The sequence below is a fragment of the Parus major genome, chromosome 2 (assembly GCF_001522545.3).
Source record: "Parus major isolate Abel chromosome 2, Parus_major1.1, whole genome shotgun sequence".
Taxonomy (NCBI): domain Eukaryota; kingdom Metazoa; phylum Chordata; class Aves; order Passeriformes; family Paridae; genus Parus; species Parus major.
Window position 1 is genome coordinate 106,225,488 of NC_031769.1, and position 21,126 is coordinate 106,246,613.

The 21,126-nt window shown below is 38.7% G+C and overlaps 1 protein-coding gene across 5 annotated transcripts in view; it reads right to left on the reverse strand.

The window, feature by feature from the left end:
• CHST9 (carbohydrate sulfotransferase 9) overlaps positions 1-21,126 on the reverse strand; it is an 87,178-nt gene that overhangs the window by 4,724 nt on the left and 61,328 nt on the right. For 3 of the 5 annotated variants that reach the window (XM_015618803.2, XM_015618804.3, XM_033512243.1), the window contains one exon: positions 12,247-12,284. The exons of 1 other annotated variant lie outside the window; for it this stretch is intronic. In XM_015618803.2, coding sequence (XP_015474289.1) covers positions 12,247-12,284 — 38 coding nt within the window. Of the gene's footprint in view, positions 1-12,246; positions 12,285-17,790; positions 17,863-21,126 lie in introns of those variants that run through there. One more of the 5 variants, XM_015618806.3, reaches the window with a different exon arrangement.

Consider the following 21,126-nt stretch of genomic DNA (forward strand, 5'->3'; position numbering starts at 1 on the left):
AAAAAAAAAAAAAAAAAAAGAAGAAAGAAATAGATCAAACCTTTCTGTACACTTGTCTGAATAACTAGGTTTGTACCTAATAAAGGTGAGATGAATGAAAAGATGAATCAAGCTTTATTTTTGATGAGAAATATTTAACTAGACAATTTTCTTAGGAAACTAAGAAAAATTGTTTAATAGATACTGCCATGTTCCTTAAGCATAGCTGCCTGACAGTCTGACACTTATCTGCATGAAAGAGCTAAAAGCCACACACTCTGAAAGGATTTAAATATTTTATGACACCAGTCTTATATAAAGAGAAGTGTCTTCTTTGGCTTGCTCTTGGTGTCAGTGATTTTTTTGTTATGCATTTTATGACACTTTAAAGATCTGAACATCTTTCTTCATATATAGAGATGTTATATATATATTTTCTTTTTCCACAGCAATAACAAGTAAACAAAAACTTGCAAAACGAATAAACACTTCAAAAAAACATCCATGTCCATATATCAACATTCCTAACAGCCCATCCCACAAGCTACTGAGCACTGTTGTTCAGGAAAACCCCTGAACATACACAAACAGGCAGGAGGCAGTGTCAGACACTGACTCTGGACCCAGATCTTCCCATGCAGATGGCCCTTACCAAACTCTTTGAGCCAAGTGTCCAAGGACAAGAATGTCCATTTATGGCTTCCCAGTGAGCTGCCAAGTTTGGGAACCAAACCTGCCTGGGAGATGAACTCTGTGGTTACCTTGGAAAAGTGAAAGGTTATCCTTGAGATATGCTGACAACCTGTGCAGCAGGCTCTGTACATTTAGCCTGAAAATTAAACCCAGTGAAGTACTGCAGCTTTACCAGTAATTGTGAAGAGATCCCTGTCCTTTGCTTGCATGAGCACATTTGGAAGGAAGTTAAGAAGTAGCCATGAGCCCAATTTAGAAGAGTATGCTCATTGCCTCTGTCTCACTTTAGCTAGGCTGGAACTGAAGACAGATTTAAAAATTAGTTTAAATTCAAGGAAAAAATGGAATTTTATAGAGAATTTGTGTGATGTTTGGCTACTGGCAGGTAAATCAGTGAAGCTGTCAAAACAAAAGACACTTTAGAGTTATTAAGGGGTTCATGGATTTGTTTATTTATTTTTTTAAGTGCTGGAGATTCCCTGCTCCTCCCCATTCACAAAAAGATTTCTCCTCACTGTAAAAGTAAGTAGCCAATACCTTCTTTTGTACACATTGAAGCTGTCCTTTCCTTTAATACCTTCACAAGCCACTGGGGTAGAAGAGATTCACTACTGCCAAGAATGGTTAAGACTCATCCAATTATGCTTTGTGGCGATTTTACAATGCGCGGGTAGGATCTCATCGAGGCAGTTTGCAATTAGAGCAACTCACCATGCTAAAAGATAATGATGTATTGGAGAGGCTGATTTTCCAGGGCTGATTTACAAAGATTTAATAGCCTGCAGTGAAGACAGTGCTGTGTTTCCTAAATGCCTTAGTGCTGGATATTCAGTTTTACCAACAGGAATAATAAAATTAAATAAGTCCAACTGAAAACATAGCATTAAGAATAGTAAAGGGGAGAAATATTCTGTTTTCTTGTGCTTTTCTCTGCTACCAACTTACCTGTTTACCTAGGATGACTCTGTAGAAAACTGACAAAGAATAATTTGAGACAAGGTTCATTTTCCAATTCACACTCTGACTATAATGATCAGGGTGCACACAGAGATGAGTCTCCTATTTATGTTTTTAGCTGAAAGCAGATTGAATACTGGAGGACTACAAAATGAAAATCCTCTTGGATGGTAGTTATCTGTGAGCCTTTGAAAACTTTGGAACCAATAGTTTCAGCCTAAAACCTCAAGTTTTTCACATGATGGTTGATGCAGCTCTGAGCAAACAGATTTAGTTAAGATCCGTGCTCATTGCAGGAGGATTGGACTGAGTGACCTTTGAAAGGTCCCTTCCAACTCAAATTGTTCTGTGATTCTCTGATATCTGTTGGGGACACTTAGAAGAATCTCTTAATCAGAGGACCACGATTGTTGACAGATAGCTGAGACTTGGTATGCAGTTTAAATATGAGGAAAAGTTTGCATGACTCCTATTGTCTGCAAGCCAGTGAAGCCTGGGTGTGTCACTACCTCACTTCAGCTGCACAAACATGAAGAGCTGTACTTATATGTGCAAGTTTTCTTAAGCCTGCCAAAAGGAGAGATTATCCTAACTTCTTTTGAGCTACAGGACTATTTGGAAAATGTAATTCAGAATGGCCAGACTCCTCTAATACTACCCTATGTTACCTGAGCTAACATGTAAATATGCCCAGAACTCTCTCATATCTAAGCAGTTATTTAGTGTAATGTTGGTGAGCTGAACAAACTCTCACAGGATCTCCCAATGCAGAGACTATTCAGCCTGGCAGAAAATATTTGCTGATGAGGTGCTTCACCTTCTGTGCAGTGGAGATAAACCTCTTGATTCATCACTTGTGCTTGTATCAGCTCCTCCAAAGATAATAGGCACCACTAACCCCTCACCTCCCAGTGGAACCATGAATTTTTGACTTATCTAATTTATTCAGGGCATATCAGTGATGCTAAATTCCTCAAAAGCCAGAGGCAAGACCTTACTGTCACTGACACCACATTTTCCTAGGAGATATGCATCCCTAAAACACATGTACTTGTACCAAGCATCTCTATGATTACTAAATAGGTTGAGGGGAAAAAAAATAGTATACAAGATACTCAGATTTTCCTTCAGAGTCTTAAAGGCAAACCTCATAGTTTGTAGCTGAACTACAATTAGGTTCAAAGGAGATCCTTGTGAACTCTAAGCTGGACACAAAATAGAATAACTGATCATAGTAAGAAAGAAAATACTTCAGGTAGATTTTAATTAACAGATACCAGTAATTTTAAATACTGCTTTTCAAAACACAGCTTTGTGAGTCAGTGACTATTTCCCCCAGAATCCATTAGCAAAAAGTAGAGCATCTGATTGCATGGTGACTTGGAGTTATGGCAAGAATACAGACCAAGATAATGAAGAAAGAAAGGGAAAAGAGAGTTTTTTTCTTTTTATACAGTGTGGCCAAGTGTCAGTGATTAGTGTGGAAAAATTTGAACAGAGAGCTCCAATCCAGAGGTGGTTTTGCAGGAGAACAACACAGGCCCACAGGCAGTGGGGAAAGTAGAGAGGCTCTGTGGGGTAAGAGAGACAGTAACATTATCACAAGTATAGTAGCGTATTGTCCCCACTTAATAGGGGACAGGAAAAATCCATTTGTCTTTGGCTGAGAACTCACAGATACCCAACTCCTGGCTTTGCACCAGGCTCCCCTCCTCTCCCTGCCCCTGTCTTCTTCTACAGAAAGCACAAAGTCATGCTAATGAGGCAAGACAGTCTGCACGAGCCACTTCCACAAGCTGATTCACATGGTCAGCAACTTGGATGAAGGAAATTAAGCTCTAATTTACTTGCCAATTCTTCATCAAATCTGGAATTAACTCTCTCCTGTTTCCACCTTCACAGTCAAAGCATTTGGATTCTCCAAAGAATGTTTCAAATGGTTGGAATACGAAAGACAAGTTATAATTAATAGAAAAAGTAGCAATAAAGATGCTATTATTATCAGAAACTAAGTTTTGAATGACAGATTAAAGATTCACCAATACAACTGCAACCAAGTATAGCAAATAAAAAAAGAACTCCACTCCCTTAATACTAACAAATAAATAAAAGTGAAGGTCAATTGACAGCAATAATAAATTGGTTTCAGGATAGTGCAATGCTGATGCTGCTTGTCTTGCCTCCCAATAACAGTTTTATGGTGCTGGTTCTTGGCACTATAACTTACAGACTTGAAAATAAGCATAGAGCCACTGCAGCCCAGACAGCTAGTGTTTGGGCAGAGTCTGCAGCCAACTTGCATGGAGTGCATGTCCCTAGATGTGCAGCTAAGATGCACTGGTAATAAAAGGCCATTTTCAGGTCATGGACCTCTTAACACTTGGCCATATTTAGCCCAACCTCCTTCCTACCTAGAAACACTTGTTTTGGGTACAGGAAAACCAGTGTGTTAGAATTGTTTAATCCTGAGCTCAGTTCTCCTTTGTATCAGTAAAATCTAAGTCAAACATTGTGGTCAGTGGCCAGAAATCTTCACCAATACTCACTCATATTTCTACACAGAACAATCTTGCAGCAAAGCAATTTAAACAACCTGAAATTCAAAACGGACTAAACCAAGCATACAGCATTCATTTTTATGAAGTATAGGGCTTCATAACAAGTGGGTTTACATTATGTATAGAGGGAGTTTAAATCTGAAGATGACACTTTCAGGCAATCTCTGTATATTACATATTGAACTCTTATTTTAACTCATTAAGTAATGTTAATGTGCCTACATTTTCATAACTTAAAACACAGAAGTAAACCAAGTTACCTAAACAGCTCCTACTGTTGACAAATGCAATTCCCAAATTTGCTATTTGCAAGTGTATTTGAAACGCACATTTGAAAACAATGTCTCTTGCATATTCACAACTCAAGCCAGGCAGGATTTTTTGAGCACATTTCATATTTCAGACAACATCTATTTTTCTCTCTAAAGAAAAGGGATACCAACAGTTTTTATCCAAAGATAAAACCATGACCATGATGATGACCATGTCTCAGCCCTTGCTGATCAACACTCAGCCTGTGCAAGAGAGACCCTCTCCCCATTTCCCTGCCTGCCTAAATAGACATATTTTGCAGGAAGCTGACCAAACTGCTGGGTGTTAATTCTGGAGGTTAACCCTGCATGCTAGGGCTGAAACCCTGGCTCCCATTTTCCAGCAAGTGGCTTGAGAATAGAGGCCTGAAATCGAATGCGGTGCTTCTGCACACAAAGCAGAATTCCTCTGCTTTAGTGGCTGTGGCAAGATTCACAGGGATTTTTTTTCTGGTAAACAGAATCCATCTCTATCTTGTTTGCAGGTAAACACACTTATCTTCCAGCATAAACAAGACATCTTGCTCTTTTAGAAATAATAAGAAAAGTTTCAAATGAAACTAAGTTCAGATGAAGAATATTAATGTATATTCAGGCATGAAGAATTCAATTTCCCCTAAATTGCTTTGGAAGAGACACTAAGATCTCTAGAGGTCTCAAAGCATTTTCCCTTCAATCACAATTAGCATTTAATTCAAGTTAGATGACTTTATTGGTAAATAAAAAATAAATAGAAATGTAAATGCACTCTAGGTTGGCAAATGTCTCAAATACATGTTTGCCTACATTTGTACACTTTTAAACAAATTTGTGTGTTCATTTCTAGATGGAAATAATAATACTTGAGAATTGATATTTATGAATGCATTCATAAATCACAGTGGGAAAAAATAGACTGTGAATTGACAAAGGGCATTATTCACTGTACACTCCATCCTCACACTGACTGACCCTGTTTCACTGAATGGGGCTGTCATGTCTATCACAGGTAAAAAAAATACAGTAGCTTATTCTTTAGCAGATTTTTGTGTGGCTATCCACTCAATATGCATTAATATGCAAGCAGCACCACAGCTGATCAGTGTGCCACCCAAACACTAACTAGTTCAAGCACCATCCCTCCTTGAAGCACAGGAGTCATAAGAGCAGCACTGTTTTTAAGGGTAGCTGCACCCACCAGAGCCACAGTCTTTGGCTATCTTGTTTGCAGGTAAACATGCTTATCCTTGAAGGTCTCTTGACCTTCACACTTCATTTTTCCATATCTGTTAGATAATAATAGCCCATGTGAATATTGTGATTCCTACTTTCTGATTAACACTGGTAGACAAGCCTTGCCATTTTACAGAGCAAGAAAAGACACAGAAATCTGATGACTGAGATTGCAACACAGCTTCCCAGTCCATGCTGCCTTTCACTGCTCTAACCCCACACCATGTCTTTCAATACTTCTGTTGAGCATTCAGTCTGTTGTGTATTTTAATGCTTGGGTTTTTTTTTTTTTTCACAAAAAGAATAATTCTTCATAAAATTTAAGATATTTTTATCTTCAGACACTGAACTTATGTTCCTATCTATACAGCCTGAGAAACAGTTTACTCCACAAGGGACTGAAAAGATTCTCACATAAAAGTGTCTCCTATACTCATTTAAATAATAATTCCTCCTGCATTTTTTTCCAAGAGTCACCATCTTGGTACCATATATTATGCACTAATCAGTGAAGAACTGTTACGTTATCTGAACTCAGAGGGGGCAGAGAATGTTACCAGAAGCAACCCTTATCAACTTGGAAGAAAGAAAATGTTATGTGTAGGGAAAAACAGAATATTTTTTCCCAACTGATTTTTATCTGATAATATATCAGATAAAAATTTAAAAATTAATTAAAAAAACCCCAACAACTTCTGCTTACTAATAAACAAAATGTGCAGGGGGAGCAGGAAGGATCTCATATTCAACCATACAGGGCTCAGAGCTGTCTACCTCAAACAAGTGAACAAGTGAGAACCTACAGGACATGACCAGGTGGATCCACCTAGTGGATCAGGGAAAAGAGAAGTGGCTGGCAAGTTTTCCAGTGGAAAATGAAAGGGGGGTGCTGATTAGCAGCTGGATCTGTCCCAGTGTGTGTGCCCAGGTGGCCAAGAAGATCAATGGAATCTTGGTTTGTATCAAAAATCGTATGGCAAACAGAACTAGGAAAGGGTTTGTCCCTCTGCACTCAGGACTGGTGAGGCCACTCTTCAAGTCAGGAGCAAGGAAGATTTCCCTTGGTGGAGAAGGATCAGCTTAGGGAATATTTAAACAAACTAGATAGAAACAAATCCTCATGGAACAGAAATGAGGAGCTTTTGGAATGCACCCTTGAGTGCTGAAGGAGCTGGAGGATATCACTGTGAACCTATTCTTGATTATCTGTGAAAGAACATGGTGATTGGGGAAGGTTTCCTGATAACTGGAAGAAAGCAAACATCACTCCTATCTTTAAGGTTGGATAGCAAGGAAATTACAGGCTGATCAGCTTTGTCTCATTACCTGGGAGCATGACAGAGCAGGGGACTATTCCTCCCTGGGTGCATTTCACCTTGATGGACTTCATGAGGTTACAGCTGATCCATTTCTCCACACTGTTGAAGTTCCTCTGCATGGCAGCACAACCCTTTGTTGTATCAGCAATTCCACTGCCCAGTTTTACATCCTGTGACAACTTCTGGAGGGTACACTCCATCCCATCATCTTGATATGTAATGAAGAATTTAAGCAGTATTTATTCAGCTGTGACCCCTGGAGTACTCCACTGGTAACTGTCCTCCAGCTAAATCTCATCTTGCATGGATTTATGAAGGGGAAATTGAGCCTGACCAGTCTAATAGCCCTGTACAAGATGACTTGATCAGCAGTGAGGGGAGAGTCCTGGATCTTGTTTATCTCAAATTTACTAAGGCTTTTGGCACTCCCATAACACCTTCATGAATTACAGGTTAGATAAGTGCTCAGTGAGTTGGACTGAAAACTTAAGCTCAAACAGTTGTGCAAGAAATGCAGCTGGAGACCATTCACTACTGCCCCAAGGTCGATGGTGGCTCCAGAAGTTTCCCACATGTTTATTACTGACCTGGATGGTGAGACAGAACGTACCCTCACCAAGCCTGCAGGCAATACAAAACTGGGAGGAGTGGCTGATACACCAGAGGGTCGTGCTACCATTCACAAGGACCTCAACAGATTTGCAAAATGGCTAAAGAGAAACTTCATGAGATTTGACAAAATGTAATGCAAAGTCCCACAGCTGGGGAAAAACAAGCCCAGGAACCATTACAGGCTGGGGGCTGCAGAGTGGGAAAGCAGCTTTGTAGGAGAACAAGATGACTGTCAGCCAGAAACGTGCTCCCAAAGCAAAGAACACCAACAGCCTCCTGGGCTGCATCAGGCAGAGCAATTCCAGCAGAGCAGGAGAGGTGATCCTTCACATTTGCTCAGCCCTGGTGAGACACAGACACACTGGGAGTGCTGTGTCCAGTTCTGGACTTCCCAGTGCAAGACATGGGCATACTGGAATGCATCCAAATGTATAAATGGACATGGAGGTAGCCATGCCAGAGTGAGTTCAGTGAAGGGGCAACAAGATATTTAAAGGTTAGGGCCAAGAGAGCTGGTGCTGTTAAGCTTGGAAAAGGCTTGGAGAGATCTTATCAATATATGTAGTCTGGGAGGGAAGAAGTGGGGAGAGTAAAAATGATGGTGCCAGACTCCTCTCAGAGGTGTCCAGTGACAGGACAGGAGGAAGTGGGTACTAAGTGAAACACAAGGAATTCCATGCAGATATAACAAAAATACATTCTGCTGCGTGAATATCAAGCACAGGCATCCAGGAATATCCAGGAATAGAGGAATCACTATTCTTGAAGGTACTCAGAACCCAGCCAGATATGATCCTGGGCAACCTGCTCTATGAGTAAGGGGTTTAGACAAGATGATCTCCAGAGAAGTCTTCCAGCCTCAACCACTAGGTGATTTTATAAAGCACGTGAGGGTGAAACAGTAGTTCAGTTTGTTTAGTGGGCTAAAAGCATTAGCTCTCTTGTAGATTTTCACACTCTTAATTTTGGAGGAATAAAGTATAACACTGAGGAATATGACCCCAAACTGGGAAAACAGAAGCACGTGCCATACCTATCAGATAACTTCAAAGTGGCAAGACTTGGAAGCTGGCATAAATGGACTGAAGTTTTTTTTAGCTAGGTCATTTGAGACTATGAAGGAGATGGAGGAGAGAACTGGAGTAAACTACAGCAGAGTGCAAGGGCAACCAAGGAGTTTGGTCTGAACTGTGAAGTTTTCACTCATATTAATATGGATTTATTACACCATGTACCCCAAGCAACATTCAGGTTATAAGCTATTCCTCATCATGGCCTGTGCAACAAACTTATATTGTCATTTAACAGAGGTTCGAGTTGTCCTTGACTTCTTTTTGTTGGCACAAGGTATACACATACTGACAGTATGTCAGAGCTGCAGTTATCCGTGGTCCAACCCCAGCTCTAGCAAGTACATTGCCTCATCATTATCTTTTCTGTGTTCCTGCTTTGCAAGCCCATGTGCAGAAAGGGAAATTCTTCCTGACAGAGCATTTAAAAGACTGAGGGATGGATGTGCCACTTCAAGACAGTTTGTCTGACAAAAAGCTCCTCAGTGACAAAACAGGGGGACAGATATTGTGGAGCACTCTCACTCATCTCCCAGCCTGACCTGCAGCTTCACTGCAGCAGGGACAGGCTGAAGTCTGAGCTCAAACACAGTTGGGATTTTAACCCAAAAGTCTGATTCTGCAAGCAACTTCAACTTCCAAATGCAAATACACATATTCTTGTCAGTCCTTCAGAGATTCAGAGGCACTGGACAAAACTGTATGTAGGAGTGTAAACTCAAGCCAATATTAGGATGACAAGCATTTATAAGCATGAAACATAAAGGATTTCCCCAGACACATTTTTATTCGTGGTCTGAAATGTGTTGTTTTGCCAAGACTGTTACATAGAAACACATGTGGTTTTTCTTGTTTCCTTTCATTTTCCTCAGCAGTTGTTAATATGCTGCAGTAAACAGGCTGTACTTGGTGCCAGGATTTACCCTTGAAGTTGCAAAGGTAGTTAGGAACTGGTATTGAAAAGCAGAGTTTGTGCTACATCTGGTTGACTGCTGGTGGTAGATGACCAGTGCTGTTAAATGAATATACATATTTATATACATAAATGACAAAAATGCTGCTTGAGGAAAACCAGCAGATGCCTTATGATCAAAGGGAACAAAAGCTAGTGAAGATAACTGTAGCCAAAGGTTTCTGGAAGCAGATCTTCCCTTAGTGTTTTGTCAATGTCATGTTTCACTAAACTTTGCTTAGGCTTTAGAAGAGCTAAGAACCACACAGAAACCACAGTGGTTTTCAAGATTAGAGAGGTCCCAGATACACACAGACAGTCAGGGATTTACCCAGCAGGAGATCACTGGGACAGCAGCTTTATCATTTCTCCATCCCCTTCTGTTTCACTCACTTCTCAACAAGGTATTTCCTGCTATTTGTCCCTTTGCACTCTTGCTCCTGTCAAGTTGTAACATCATCCATCTTCTGCAGAGAGCTTCTCCCTCTTAAATTTCTGGCAGCCAGTTTAACTCACTGTTGCTGAATTGAACTTCAACGGGACCAAAGGATCTTACCTTGCATATAAAATTTTAAGTTCAGTATTGAAAATAAAAAGAATCCTTCCATGACAGATATTCCATCAGGATCAACACCAGTTTAAATATTTTTGTTGAAGCAATAAAAATACAAATCAAATACAAAGGGCTTCTGTAATTGTGCCCTAAATGACAGACTTGAAAACGAAGTTGATTTCTGTTCTGAAACACTCTTTCAATTTTTGGAAATTGAAAGGAAATTCATATGGAATGGGACATCACCAGCCTAAGTAGTACCCATATAAATGGGAATGTCTAAAAATCAACTTTTTACAGCTTTATTTAGATATATTCAGCATATTAAGACAATGAAATATTCCAACAAAATTAGATAATCTTATGCTAACTGCAGAGAGACAGAGCAAGTGAACCATTCAATGAAAGCAAGACAGTGGCATGTAGGAAAGAAAAAGACCAAGACAGGACACACAAAGTACAGCATATGATCCACCCTTTGAAAATGTGGCAGTTGTTTTTAAAAATCACAATAGACATTTTTCCTCAGAAAAGGGCAATGACATGCACAGAGCAGATTTTGTCACACAGAAAATGTGCAGAATTAGGTCTCCAATCAACGACTCACACACTGCCATCGTTGGCTCTAGTTGTGGTTTAAAAATACAAGTGCCCCCCCTTCTGGCCAACAAAGACTCCCAAAAGTAGCTTTGCAAGACATTTCAGGCTAACTTTAAAATGTAGTTTTGGTTATTAAAGTTAATTAGACTTGTTCTAGGATATAAACTCAGTCAAAACACAGAACTCCCATTAAATTCCAAAATATTTCTACAGTCATTTTAAAACGTGAAATATTTCCTTTGCTTATGCAAAGTGCCATGTTCTGGACTAAATATCTATCCATTGGTTTCTCAATAAAGAGAATGTTTTAAGAGCTCTGAATATTTCATTGGGCCACAGGACCAGGCTTCCTGTAGGTGTCCAGACATGCAAATGTTTACTTGCTGAAGAGGGGTGCCAGCTCAGGCCACTGAAAGTGACACACTGGCATCTATGCGATGCTCAGCCATGGCAGGGCACTTGCTGTTAGACCCAAACCAGGCTGCTTGAGGTGGTCAGTCCCCTGTCAGGTTAGTTCTTCATCTTGGTGATCAGTTCACAAACAACTGTGATGTGATTACACCAATGGCTCGATACATCGCTTAGAAGGAAAATGGCCTAAGGAAGGGTAATTGCTAGACTGCAAATATTTTAATGACTACTTTTTAAGTGATATTTCAAAATATATCTCACAAACAATCCAGATGCTCATTTATATGCCATCTGGATAACAGCACTTTCAGCAAGAGGACAAGAAGCCCAAGAATGACAAGCAAGCACACTTCTTGTGGAGTCGGGTCCTTTCAATCCACAAAGGCAAGTAATTGAGGAAAGCAAACTCTGGATTTCCTCCTCTCTGTCAGGTTAGAAATCTTTTCAGTTCAGTTTATATATGCTTTTCCTGATATTGAAATGGCAAATTACAATATATAAGGGTTTCTTCCTAAGTAGTTACTCTCGATACAGTAAAAAAGACAAGACGAAAAACACCTCTTCAAGCAATGTCACAGTTTAGTGCAGCCTCAATGAGAATACTGCAGAAATAACCTAGGAAACACTGAAATACACTACTTACATGTGCTTCAGGTATTTGTATCAATAGCTTTCTGCCTTTTAAAAGGAATACTAGCAAACAAAAGGAAAAAAGCAAGCATAATGTTGTGCTACAAAATTTAATACCAATGAACAAATTACCTCTGGGCTTTGTCCTCAGCATCAACACGTTGGGAAGTAGATGAATTAAATTGCTTAAATGGCAAATCTTAGATCAAAATGATGGCTACTCCTGTGAATTCAGCACATCTGCAGAGCCAGCCAGTTGTCTGACATGTGCTCCTTAGCACACCTGTACTGTTAATATTAGTGTATCTCGTGAAGTTCTCCTTTCTACTTGACACAACTCTTCTGCCTGAAAAATTAAGTTAACAAAAAGTATGAAAGTTTCCAAATACCTGATTAATTGTCTCTTGTTGCAGTTTTTTTCCAGACTCTGAAAGGGAAAGAAAATAGTTAGTTTGCATATATTCTAATCAATATGATAAGGGACATGCAGAGTAACAAACAGTAAGTTAATAAAAAAAAAATCAAAACCTATAATCAAGAAACAGAATTTAAGATGTAGAAATTTCTTGATAATTTGAAATGGAAATACACAAAAATAAAACAAACACAAGCCTCTCTTATAAAAAAGATGTGATAGAAAGAAGATTGGGATAGGTAGCCAATCTTGCTAACCTGGAACCCCACAAGAAATTTAAACATTCAAAGGGGAGAAAAAATATTCTAATATGTAGTATGTTTTAATGTTGCAAGATGTACTACTTGACCAAGAGACTGGCAGCATCCAGCTCAGGATTTGACCACTGGAGGAGAAAAGCAACTTCTGCCATTACCTTAAAATAAAATTAAATGCCTGTGTCAAGACTGATGCTAAGCACCAGCTGGCCCAGGGAGAAATTCTATCCTGATATTATCCACAAAGTGGCAAGTTGAATTATGGTCTTGTTTCCTTATTCTGGCCTCCTTCTCCAGCGTCCTTCAGTGTGCTTCTGGAGATAAAATCAAAACCTAGACCGAACACTGCTTTTCTACACTGTCTGGGGCTGTAGTAGCAAGGACACCTCCAACCTGTTCTTTGCTCTTCGACCAAAAGAGGCAGTAATTTCCTTCATTTACTGCTCCCATACACTAGTTGTCAAAAGGGCAGCTGGTATCAGTTTGCTACTGGAGACTGTCCACACATATTGGGGAAAGTCAGGAATTTCACACTTGCCTATCCAGCTAGGCTACGTGCACCCCGAGGGTTTTTAAAAATAACAATGATAGGACGGGACTTACAACCTGTCAGTATCACTATTTACTGTCAGGGGAGCCTGCCTAGCTCGGGTGGCTGCCACCTCCAGCCCTGGAAAGGATACTCCATTTCAACAAAAAACTTTTCCATATTGATAAGTGTGGCACAAACAGAATTTTTAAAATGAGGTGAAAATATTTGAAGTGTTAATATACAGTATAGAGGAAAATGATCCTGCCTTCCCATCCCTGAGACTACTCCTCTTTTCAATGAAAGAATTATAGATTATTCAGATGAAGATAATTACTTTAGGCTATATTATAAGATTGTCTTTTATGATAATTACTTCCTGCATGCTTGTGTTGTGTTTTTATTTGCTAAATATAAAAATTATGCTTTAAAAAAAACTCCACAGAGTTTTGGGGAGACTTCTTAAAATGTATTCTCTTGCTCACTGAGTTAATCTTTAGGAGAAATAAGATTTATTTTTGTAACAAATATTTTAGCCAAATAGATTGTTGGTAATAGAAGATTAAAGGAGTATGTGTTTTTAGCATTCTCTAATGATATACAAGTTGCTAGGAAAGAAGTGTGTTTGAAATCTCTGGTTAGATCAACACTATTTTGCTCAAAGGTTTGTGGACTTTGAATACTGATGCTTTCCTGTTTCCCAGTACATTTGTTTTTAGGCTATTTTGATTCACTTTAAAGGAATTTTAATAACTTTCTGTTGACAGCATGGACAGCTGGTCTTGAGAATTAGTGAAAATTCACTTGCTGACTGAGGAAGGAAGTGACATCAATGAGTTTCTAAAGTCAGCCCTGAGGGAAAAGTGTGCTCTGCCAGAGTAGCCTTTCATGCCATTGTATTTCCAGTGATGCCTCAAGATGCAAATTGCATTATCAATCAAACTTGTGGTTTCTACCTCGGACAAATATAAAAAAAAAAGGACATAAAGACTGGGAAAGACCTGTGCAGCCATTCCTGACACTACTGAGAAACAGGTGAAGAAGAATTTATGGTAATTCTTTCCTTGCTCTCTCTTCTTTCTTTTGGTGATTTAAATGTACAGTATGAAGGAAAAGGCAGTCGCAGAAGTGGCTGCATGATACAACAGCAATGATGACATGGGTTAAACAGGACAGAGATTGACTGGGCTGTTAAGGATAGAAGAAAGATCAAATTCAAGGTCAGCACTAAATGGAATACTGAGTTCTCCATTTATTCGCTAGACGATCCTTGTCCTCATCACAGAACAACTACGTGCATTTGGCAGAGTCAGCACTTGTGCTCAGAAGGGACCAAGGTCTGTAATAACAGACGCTGCAAATGAGGGTGGAAATATACTGGCACCATTACATGGGGAAACCTGCAAAGTCCTGGTGTGTACTGCACTATTGTTTAAGAAGAAACATCACAAATAGCAGTGAAAAAACATGACACCTACAGTGCTGAAAGGGGGTTGGTTCAGTTTCCAGCTGCCAGGGGCTAAGTGTAGGGTAGGACAAGGCCTTTGAAAGTGGGCAGAATTTTTTTTTTCCTGCTTCATGCTTTTTTTTGTTTCCCTTTTTTTTTTTCTTTTTTAGTTCTCAGAATTATTTTATAATGAGAAGTTGCTAATCTATGTTTTGCTTTTGGCACTCTCAGTTTCGAGGAGTATGTTCCTGTGTGGTGCCTTGTGATCATTTGTGGTGACCATCACCATTCACCAGCAGGATTCAAAAACCACCACTGGAGAGAGTGCTCCTATCTCAAAGGACATGAAGCAATAGGACACTGACATAACCAGAACTCCCAGAACATGTCAGCCAGTCCTATGGGCAACACCTGTGTCAGTCTTATGAAATGCAGGTAATACTGGACACTTGCAAGAAGTTTCATTTTTGGTAGACGCACACATGCTAAATATAAAATTTTTGTCAGTTTTTCCCAAGCCACTGCAATGAGGCAGCAGGATGTGCAACATCAAACTAACAGGGAAATTTATTGCCATCTGAAAACTTACATGGAAGTTGCCCAGTAGGTACCCAGTGCAATCCCAAAGCATACCTTCTGCAACTCAGACTGCTTGTAAGCAGCCTGCTGTTCTCCTATATTTCTTCTGAGGCTTCATTTTTCTACTTGTTGTCTTGCAAACTGTTCCTAAAAGGGCTCAATAATGCCACCTGGGCAGGCTTGAAATCACAAAAAAAATCCAAAGGTCTTAATCATAGACAAATAACTGATATTCTTCCATTCAAAAGTATTTACCAGTATGAATTATGATTCTTGTTTGCTGACACCGTGCTTTCCTACCGTGCTAACTGAGGCCAAACTGCTGCAACTGGATTCCAGTGATGTTTTTGCATCAGGACTGGAGAAACATACCTCTGCCAATTTTGGTGATTTTCTTTTGTCTCTCTAGTTGCAAAAAGTGTAATGGGTGGTTGAGATAAATGGCCTTCTTGGGTTGACCTCAAGCTATATCACTTTAGAAAAAAATTACAACAAACACTGTTAAGAAGATTTCTCTGTATGTTCATACACTAATTAGTGTACTAATTCCTGTTTCCAGGGCAAGTCGGTTTTTTCAAAAAAAAAATATTTTTTTTAGTTGCTTGTCCCTGATTAGAAGATTACCTTACTGAGAGGAATAATGTATGTTTTCTAATGTAACTGACAACTGCAAGACATTAGAGTGTGCCATAATTGCTGCTGTCACGAGGAATGGCAACGCCGCCTCCTCAGCCTTATGCACACAGCCTACACAGAGAGCAACACGTAATTACACACTCCGTGCCCTGCTTACCTCCATACACAGGAATGTGGTATTTGTGCAGGTTTACAGATTAATCTGCTGTAATTCCCTTTAATGTTAAATTACTTCCAGCTCAAATATAATTAAGATCACCAGGTACAAAAGATTTAGATTGGAAATATGAGTACACTCCAACAGAACAAATAACAGCTTGATGCTGTTTTTTATGTTCAAATAGTTGAGTTGGATACATTAAGGATTTTGACAGCATGTTTGTTCTGTAAGTATGCAGATGAAAAAACAAAGGTTTCATTTCAAAATGCAAGACATTACTACTGTATTTAATTAGAGAAAAAAATCCCTTAAGTATACAGATCTGCCAATTTATGTGACATGACTGCTATAAGACCTAGCAAAAAAGGATTTTTTTTTTCCTTCCAAAAATCAAATCCAAATGTATATATACTTCAAAAAAAAAACCCCATCATCAATATCAAAATAAAAGCTGTGGAAAAAAAAGTTTGCCTCCTTAAGTCTTCAGATAATTCTACTAATATTTGTGGCATGGCAGAAAGGCAGTGGATGAACAGAAATTCTGAGTCTGTTTCTCTGTTCCCAGGTATCTGAGGGTTTCCAGAAAGTCTGAGAATAGTGTGGTGATCTCAGGGGGACAAAGAGAACCCTCAGCCTTGCTCTGAAGGTGCCACATGCATAATCTAGAACAGCCTAGAATCTAATATTCACTTAACTTCAAGTGGGAATGGTACTTCTAAAAATCATTTGTGATCAGGGAATTTGATGCTCTAGTACCAATTTTGTTTTGTTTCTCAAGTTTGTGAAATAAACCCTACCAACTTAATCTTTTATGTTTCTAGACTTAAATACATATGCAACCTATTAAGTTGTTACCCACCCCAATTTGATTACTTGAGTCCTGATCTACTACTAGCACAGATTCTGAAAAGTGTAAGTAAATCAAAGCACTCATTTTTGATAAACCTCTGCAGCAAAGTCCCATGGCTCCAGAACCTGGGGAAGAAACACTCAGATTTGTTTTTTCAGGCTTATAACAGACAAGGTGTGACATTAACAAATTATCGTCTGGAAAAGCCTGTAAATTGGCACAAAAAGATTAAAATATTTAGGGCAGAACCATATATTTCCTATGCATTATCATCAAAATCTCTGAAGTCTATAAGCAACACAGCTCTTGCAGGTCTGCACATCATTTCCTCCTCCTTCTAACAAAGAATTCAATAAACTGAAAGCTCTCATTTATACCGTTGCCTTCAAAACCCTGTTTAGCTTACTGTTACACCTCTGTGATAATTATGCAACTGAATATGATTACAGTGGCCTAAAATATATTAATCACATCTTCATGGTATTGCATAATCCTTCTCAGTTGTCACAACGCCAACTCACAAGTTGCCCTGGCAGAAGGAAACATAAAAAGAAACCCAAGTTGATACTGATTGAAGCAAATGAAGGAAAGTTGGCCATCTCAACACACTGAAACTCTCACAGCATTCCAAGGTCTCCCTAGCTAATTTTTTGTGATTACTTTTGATATGAAAACAGACCTTTAATTGTCAGTTTCTAATAAGGATGCAGAACTGTTCCCTGGGAGGTTCAAAGGACCCTGGGAAACTAAACATTTACGAAAGCTTGAGTAGCCAAATGTCTTGTGCTGATTAACATAGACCATTCAGTTTCCACCTAATGAAGTCATAACAAGAAGGAACCCCAAAGGAAAAAAAAAAAAATTGGACTGACAAAGGAACATTAGTCTTAATAAGACTGAGGGCTCTCATTCATTAATTCTGTTAAGCAGAAAAAAAAGGAGGTGGGGGTATAACTCAAATCCATTCCTGGACCAAATCCTGCATTGACCAAAATTGTGTAACTGTACTTAGGGCAAGGAGATGTTACAACATAAATTAATTAAAAATTCGAGGTTTTACCTTCTCTCTGCCTCATCAGCAGTGATAAAAATTTTCAGATGAGACAGAACTGCCAGGATGCACACTAATGGAATTAGTAAGCAGCCTTGTTTGTCAGTTTTCTTCTAGAAGGCTGTGCTTTCTATAACTGGGAAAAGAGAAAGCAAAAATTTGTCATATTTTTCCTTTAAGGATGGAAGATTTGAGATAATGGAAACGTGCCAGACAGCGTATTTGGTCGTAACATCAACACAATATTGATATCATGATTTGGATGATTTCCAGCTGAACATGGTGCATATTTTCAATGCCTATTTGGCATTCATCCTGTGTCGAACAACAAGAGTAGTTTGTTTCGATTTTGTTCTACAGCTCACTATGCAACTGCTTTGAAAAGTTTTTTTCCTTTTATCCAACTGCTTCACTACTTTTTTTTCACATTCCTGCACTCTTTAAGGAACTGAATGGAGGAAATCACACATTCCTATTCATCTGTAATAGGCAAGCAAAGATCAGTTAATTATGTCTTAGTAGGTGCATTTTTTCAAATCCTATCACAATGTGATCCAAATACAATGGTAAAAATTCTCAGTTCCCACACTGCAAGGGCCATTGCTTTTTCATCTGAACTCATACAAACCACAAAGTCTCCCCGTCCATGTTGCTAGTTATGTATGGTGATTTACACTGCTTTATATTATGATCATCTGGAGGGTAGGTCACATAATCTGTTAAAATACCTTTTGGACTGTGCTCCCATGTAAAGCTCAATTGCTTATGCAGTTGTATTCCAACAAAAAGTACATTTCCAGGCTTTGACACAAAAATAGTTGTTTCTACCCATGTGTTAAAGTTTCCTATATCATGGTTCTTAGTACATCATTCTGTGAGGGATCATAAAATCATACAATGGCTTGGACTGGAAGTGACCTTAAAGATCTTCCAGTTCTAACTGTGCTGCCATGGGCAGAGACACTTTTTGCTTGACCAGGCTGCTCAGAGCTCCAACCAACATGGCCTTGGATGGTTGACTGATTTTTTTCCGACAAGAGAAAACTGTCTGGGTTTTTTACTCTAAGAACATCACAATAAGAGCTGTCATGATAGAAAAGACCATGGAGAGCAACTGGAGCTTGAATCCACATGCTCAGCCCCCACACAGAAATAAAGCTGTGGGCATACAGCTTTTTCTTTAATATATCTTGTTAGGGTCTTAGGCAGCGGAGCCTTTGCATTGGGCTCACAGTGGACTGAAACACTGCAGTAATCTGGCTTTGGATTTGGTTCCTGCTTGGGCTCCATTCATATTAAGAACATATGGTTGTCCCTGGTCAGATGAGGAATATGAGTGCAGTTGAAATTTGCAGTCCAGTTAACCACCTCAAGGCAAAGCCTCATGGAGTCATCATCGTCCAGGTCATCATCATGGTCCGCTCTTGGTTTTTCGCTGGTAGCAAAGATAAGTTGATCTTCACCTCTGGAGCACACTATTCCCATATAATCTTACCTTGGAAATGGCATATGATGGTACCAGTGCCAGTGGGAAGCAGCACACAAGCCCAGAGAAACTTATTTAGACTCACCTGCTAGGACAGCTGCACCACAAACAGCTGAGCTACAAAGCTTCTCTAGCATGAATCAGAAGCAGTAGTGTGAGCAAGTTAAGGACACAGCAAGCCCAAACAGGGATGGAAAAATCCAGCTTCTTGGCACTAATTACAAAGTAGAGTCCCACAGCAAAGTCACCATGGGAAGCTTTAGTCTACAGTTTCTGTATTTCAGAAATAAAATTAAGATGAATTGTCTGTACAACGTAAGGCCAGGAAGTGACCGGTGGTGATGAGAGAAAATATTCTTTTAATTTACTACTCATTCTGAGTTATGCCTACATAAACAAACTGTACTTGTTTAAATCTTCCCTGTTTCTTTGTTTAAGGTCTAAATGTGACACTCTAAGGCATGCTCTTAGCAGAATGGCCTCAAACAACTTCTCTGAAATCATTCCAGTTAGAAGTAGAATACTCCCCAGTGAGAACCTGACAGTAACAGAAAGACATTACTCACATTTATGAGGAATAATCTGTAATTAATCCACTAGTAAAGAAGCGAAGGGAAAAAGGAAAAGGTGAAATAAGAACCCTATGAAATAGAACTTTAACAACTGGAAAAGTAAAAAAAAAAATAAATCTGTAAATCAAATAATTTTATAGTGAAAGAAAATTAGGTGAAGAAAGGCAAAGAGAAACAAAGCTAGAACATAACATTTTCCAGTGCATGGATTTGAATTAAAATTTGTCAGATACAAACCAAAAACCTACAGCAATCAGTTGCTGCAGGGAGTGCAAATTTATCTACATTTTGTATAACTGGAATATGACCTTTTACAACCAAATCTTGTGGTTGACTTCAACTGAGCTATTGGAAGTCATTTGTAAAAGGTCATCCATGACTGGGAACATAATATGAATCCAAGATGCACAAGGATTCAGGTTTGTGCTACTCCAAAGAACTTGTGGACAGAGTGGGCAGGAAGCTCATCCACTGCTACAGATTCAGTTGTCAAATAGATTTATAGTTTGGCAATAGCAGTTAATCTAAGTAAACAATTTCCAATATGTGAATGCAAATTATGAGAGGATACACAGTTTTTATGCTTGCCATTTATGACTACATTACTTGAATATTACCAAAGGAGATTATATTATCAAACAAGGCTACTTATTTAGTAATGTAACTTGAGTCAATTTTTGTTGTCTAGAGCATGGTAGATCCTTTTCTTCCCACAGATTCTCCACTACAAGAAATTATTATGGACCCTCAGTTTTTATTGTTATAAAGAAAATAAAAATGGTTTTTAAGGCAAAGATAGTTTGTAGTCCTAAATAACATATTTATCTGACTTTATGTATACACAACCTTAACACTGTTTTTTTTTGTTTGTTTGTTTGTTTTGTTTTACTTTTTTGCTTGGTTTTTTTCCCTAAAAGTATATTTTCAGGAGCACCTTATAAGAGTAGCTGATAATGATGCACAAGCAATCCTCAACAAGAAAAGTGCAATGATATATTAAAAAACATCTACGGTTTTTGTAACATCAGAAAATTCAAACTGTATTATTCAATGTAGTTGATTAGGGAAAAGAAAAATTACACAATAATTTATGTGTAGAAGTAAAAGATTCATGATAGAAAGACCTGTCAGCAGTCATTTAATCAAGACCTCATGACAACAATTCCCAGAAAACCTAAAATCAACTCAGAAGGTCAGTCTATAAAGGACTCACCACCACTATATGAGAGAACATTTAAAATCATGCAAAAAAAATATTCTTTTATGCTTGGTGTCTTTAAAGCCAAA